The sequence below is a fragment of the Apteryx rowi genome, unplaced genomic scaffold, assembly GCF_003343035.1.
Source record: "Apteryx rowi isolate R43461 unplaced genomic scaffold, aptRow1 scaffold_3378, whole genome shotgun sequence".
In the NCBI taxonomy this organism is placed as follows: Eukaryota; Metazoa; Chordata; class Aves; order Apterygiformes; family Apterygidae; genus Apteryx; species Apteryx rowi.
Window position 1 is genome coordinate 1 of NW_020449839.1, and position 1385 is coordinate 1385.

The 1385-nt window shown below is 47.5% G+C and overlaps 1 protein-coding gene across 1 annotated transcript; it reads right to left on the reverse strand.

Moving 5' to 3' along the window:
- Positions 1-302: 302 nt before the first annotated feature.
- Positions 303-1177, reverse strand: LOC112969142 (cytochrome P450 2K6-like; the record flags this gene model as incomplete). The annotated part of the gene is made up of 3 exons (XM_026072102.1): positions 303-444; positions 682-866; positions 1036-1177. Coding segments are annotated over 3 exons (469 nt in total), but the record flags the coding sequence as incomplete, so codon positions are not given.
- Positions 1178-1385: the final 208 nt, after the last annotated feature.

A 1385-nucleotide genomic window follows, 5' to 3' on the forward strand; every position in this document is an offset into this window, starting at 1 on the left:
AGTTCATAGTTGGGATGATTAGATCCTTCTGCTGGGCAGATTGTTGGCTCTGTGCTGCTCCTGAGGAGTTTTGGCAAGGAGCATATGTTGATGAGAGAGGTGCTACAGACTGAGCGCTCAAGTAAGGGCATTTGCCGTGTTCCCGGGATAGTCACGGGCAATGTGATGGGGTCTGGGGGAAGGCCATAAGACAAGAGAGCTCAGGACAAGGGCAGTCAGTCCTGGGCACCAATTCGCTTGGAAAAGAGTGAGTCTGAGATGCCCAGTTCCCCTCAGAGCCTGACAAATAGAAGAGAAGATACCTGCTGAAAAAGGCATGAAAGCATCTTTCTTTACAAACTTCCCCTCAGAGTTGAGGAAATGCTCGGGATGGAACACGTCGGGTTTCTCCCACTGGGATTTGTCTCGCAGGACGGAGGTCAGCAAGGGGATGACATAGGTTCCCTGGAAGCCAAGGCAGAGCAGAGCAGTTATTCCATTGCTGATGGCCTTGCTGTGATTATCACAGMRGTGATGAATGCTGGAGCTCCAGAAACCCACTTTGTTTAACAGGGGAGCTACTGCCAAGGTAGCTGTGAGAATGCCAGAGTGAGCGAGCATCTCTTGACGCAAGCGGGACCTAAAAGGGGACGTGTTGCAGRGGGAACAAATGGAAGAGAAGGAGTGCTCAGAGCTTCTCACCTTGGGAATGAAGTAGCCTTTGAGACTGACATCTGCAGTAGTTGCATGAGGCAAGTTCAACGGCAGGATATTGGCAAACCTTTGGATTTCATGGATGACAGCATCCGTATATGGCATTTGTGTTCGATGTTCGATTCGTGGTGGGGTTGATCCTATCACTCGTTCTATCTCTTCTTGGACTTTTTCTGTGAAAGGAATATGGATCATACACAGATTGCTCATTCAAAGTCTCTTTCTCCTGCTAGGAATAATGGGAAGCGGAGAATTCATTTTTTCTTTGGCCCTGTCCAGTGTGGAGTCCCATGCACAGCGACCCGGTGAGAAGGAGGCTGCTGGCTGCCTCGTTCCACTTACTCTGAATTTCAGGATATTTCATCATGAGCAGAAGGCCCCAGCGCAAAGTGGAGGATGTGGTCTCCATGCCAGCTACAAACAGATTTCTCACAACCTCAGTTAAGTTGTCATTATGGAAGTACCCGTTGGCGTTACCTTTCTCCTGGAAAAGATGAATTATTAACAATACTACCTGATTAAAGCTTCCAGAAAGCCCTTTTAAGCTGGAGAACCAGTGATTATTTTCATATGCAGACCTCATGGAAGTGTTAAGTTCCAGAGCATGGAAAGAAATGTGAAACTATAAGCCAAGACAGCATGTCTGACTTTGCTTGGTGAAAGAAGGATTTGTATTTTTCTTATGACCCAAG